Source organism: Vigna unguiculata, chromosome 1 (genome assembly GCF_037176805.1).
Source record: "Vigna unguiculata cultivar grain cowpea cultivar isolate G323 ecotype 2 chromosome 1, ASM3717680v1, whole genome shotgun sequence".
Taxonomy (NCBI): Eukaryota; Viridiplantae; Streptophyta; class Magnoliopsida; order Fabales; family Fabaceae; genus Vigna; species Vigna unguiculata.
Window position 1 is genome coordinate 42,784,277 of NC_140792.1, and position 3,860 is coordinate 42,788,136.

The 3,860-nt window shown below is 31.7% G+C and overlaps 1 protein-coding gene across 1 annotated transcript; it reads left to right on the forward strand.

The window, feature by feature from the left end:
- Positions 1–2,356: 2,356 nt before the first annotated feature.
- Positions 2,357–3,860, forward strand: LOC114175813 (Glutaredoxin family protein). Its single transcript, XM_028060627.2, has one exon. The coding sequence runs from the start codon at positions 2,458–2,460 to the stop codon at positions 3,628–3,630; it is 1,173 nt and encodes a 390-aa protein (XP_027916428.1). The 5' UTR covers positions 2,357–2,457; the 3' UTR covers positions 3,631–3,860.

Below are 3,860 nucleotides of genomic sequence, written 5' to 3' on the forward strand. Positions count from 1 at the left end.
GGTTTAGGATTTCGATTATTGATCACTAAAAACGTTTTTCCTAATTTTTTTTGTGTTTTTATATCGGATCCAAAATCAATGTAATTGACTTTAAATAATTTATGTAAAAAGTAATTTTTATATTACTGTTAACGGTAAATGCAACACTTGATAATTTATTTTTAGAAATATTTAGATTTAAAAAATTAATTTTTCTATTTATAAATAAAAAAATTAAAAATTAAATATAAAATATAAAATATATGTCAAATAATAATATGTTACTCTAATGCACTCAAAGATCGTTGGTGTCACGTGTCTTACAGGTGTGAATCCACTATACACTCACATGTTGAGAACTGGGTTGAGAGGAAATCACATCAACTTTAGATTTTAAAATAAATAATAAAAAGGAACTTAAACGTACTTTTTATTATAATATTTTCATGTGTAGCTTTTGGTAGTGAGAGGGTGAGTGATTGAGAAATAATAAATAAATAAAATGGAGATTATTTAAAAGAATACAAAAAAAAAATTATTATTTTATAATTTTCTTAACATATAATAATAATGGATTTGTGCTGCCAGATGTTCACTGCCTTTCTTATTATTTTGAAAATATTAATAAGAAAATGACATGTGAAAAATGAAAGTAAATTGGATTAATCACAATTAAACTGATTAAAATATTAATTTAAGTGCTTGACAATTTCATTAAAATTAATCATCATATTTTATATATTGTTCGATCTAAAATTTGTACAGTTTATTTTTTAAATATACTTTAAAAGAATATATACACAAATTATCCACAATCTTTAAACAATATAAAATTACCTTATAATATATACTGGTAAATCAAATTTAAGTAATCTGTAATCTGTTTTCATTATCGAATTACACTAAACTATTTCACTTGTCTAGTAAATTGTTTTCTGTGTTAAAAAGTCAATGCATTGTCCATTCCAAATCCATGTCATCCATATCTAGCCTTCGATTGATGTTGAGTCTTACAAAAGAAATTGTTATAGTTTAAGTTGAACATGATTCATAATAAAATTTTTATTTTAAATTGACAGTTATAAACTTTGTGTACTTTTAAGGTTAACAAAACAGCAAATGTAAATGGGTTTTGATTTTCATTTTTGTTGACTAATTTATTTAATTATTTTAATTGAATTTTCTCTTTTAATCATTTTCATTTAGAAAACTAAAATAAAATCTTATTTAATAAATCCAAACCTAATTCAAATAGATGAGTTCTGGCACAACTTCCTTTAAAACAATTAATTTTGAATAACTACCGTATTTGAATTCCAAAAACCACTTCTTTTTGAAAAATAGTTTTAAAAAGGTGTTAATAACCAAATTAATAAAAAATAAAAATGATCAAAACTATGCCTAATTTTTTTTTCTTCTCAAACACGTTTTATAGTTTGTATTGAACATCAATAATTCAATCAAATTACTTAATTATTTAAATATAATATTATATATTTAAAATTAATGAACTAATAACAAACGTAGGTTAGTCTCTCTTTAGTATTACTTAATAATTTAATTGTATTAATTTTACAATACATACATGTTTTATAATTTAAGTGTATTATTCTCACAATACATTTGTATTTATTAAAACATTATGACAAATTTATATTATAATTTTTAACTGTAAAATTATATAGTTTATTTATAAACATGAGATGTTAAAATTATGAATATAAAGTTGTTGTAAAAAAATCTTAAAACTTATTTTTATCTCACAATTTTTTATTACAAAGTATTTAATATTTTCCTTTTAAAATATTTAACAACAGTTTAAGACTATGTAACACTTTTATAATAACAAAACAGTAAAATCACATTTAAACTGTACCACAAACTATTGATTTGATTTAATTCTGATTTCATATTAATTGCAATCAATTAAAATTGAATGTTCAACCTCCAAGCTAAATATATTAAAAAATAACATTTAATATATTTCCGACACCAGTTTTTATAAACATTTAACTTAATACATATTGACACAATTAATGTTTTGGAGGCGTTTAAGAAAGGAAAATGTCTTGCTAAGAAAAAAATAATAATTTTTTAGAAAAACTGAAATGAACAATTTTGGAGACACAAAATTAAATCTTATATTTAGAAAACAAATTTCTCAAAACATATTGAATTTCTATATTTTGATTTGTCTTGTTCTCATAAATGCATAGTCTGAAAACACTCCGAAAATGGTATTTTTATAGTTATTGAAAATAATAGAAAGTAAACTGGATGTGAAGAAGGAAATTAGAATAATCCCAGATTCGAATTTTTGACCGTTGGGCCCGTTGAGGACAATGTAACGGTTGGGACAAGGAAAAACTTCCAGAGCCGTTGCCTTCTTCACCTTTTCGTTTTCTCCAATACCTTAAAACTAACAAAGAAACACTGAGACAAAGAGAGAGAAACAACCCCACTCCCTCATCACCATCTATGGGCTGCGTCTCTTCCAAACTCGTGAAGAAAGAACTCAAGCAAGAAGAACAAGTCACTGTCACCAATGGCGGCGGTTACTTGAATCACGTTGTTTCCCTCACTTCCTCCACCTATGGAGCACTCATGTTGGACAAGGAGAAGCCCACAGATGAAGATTCCAAAACCGCCAAAACATCTCCTCCAAGAAATCGCGAAGAACCCGAAGTGATCAACGCTTGGGAACTCATGGAGGGTCTCGAAGAGGGAGTACCCATTGCAAATCACCCAAAGAAAAGCCCCAAGTCCACACCTTTCCTTCGTGGGTTCCTCGCTACTGACGCCAAAACCCCATTGAAGTTTCTAAACCAATTTGGGTCACCCAAGAGTCTTAAGAAGTTTACAGGGAAGGAAAACAAGGCTCAACAAGGTCAAGCCAATGGCGGTGTGAGACGCTTGGATTACAATGTTAGTCCAAAGGGGATTCTCAAACCCTCTAATTTTTCTTCTCCCTTAAAAGGGTCTCCGATACGTCCTCGGAGAAACAGTTTCAGCAGTGACACGAAGAGGAGGAGTCCTAGCCCTCTGTTTGACCCGGAGCTTCTCGCCTCATACGAAAAAGAACTCAACGAAGAGGAAGAACAGATCAAGAGAATGGTGTGGGCCACCCCCAAAACCCGAAGAGTCAGAAAATCTTTGGACGCACAAACTTTTGTTAACACCTTTGAGGAAAAGTGTCCTCCCAAAGGGGAAAACTGCGTGGTCATTTACACCACCACTCTGCGAGGGATCAGAAAGACGTTTGAGGAATGCAATAAGGTAAGGGCCATTGTTGAGTCCTACTGCGTGCACGTGATCGAGCGAGACGTGTCGATGGATTCGGGGTTCAAGGAGGAGTTGCGGAAGCTGATGGCGACGAAGCAAGTGAAGGTTCCGGTGGTGTTTGTGAAGGGAAGGTTGGTCGGGGGAGCTGAGGAAGTTGTGAAGCTGGAAGAAGAGGGGAAGTTGAGTGTTCTCTTTGAGGGGATTCCTCCGAAGATGATGGGTGATTGTGAAGGGTGTGGTGGAGTGAGGTTTGTGATGTGTGTGGAGTGTAATGGGAGTTGTAAGGTTTTGGATGAGGATTGCAAGAAGAATGTGAGGTGTGGTCAGTGCAATGAGAATGGACTGGTTCAATGCCCTTTGTGTCGTTAAGGTTGTGTGTTCGTTGGTTTTGGTTTTTGGGATGATTTCTTTGTAGGAAGAGAGACAGAACACACATGGTGTGCGTGGTAGTTGTCAGTTTCAGTTGTGATGTTCCTAGAATAGGAGTTCTAAAGAGTGTTTTAGTTCTCCCTTTCTGTTGTTTGATTCTTTGGTTGTTGTAGTGTTGTGTTTTGGGACACTGGTTGTTCCTTCTCTAATCTAATTCTAATTTACACGAA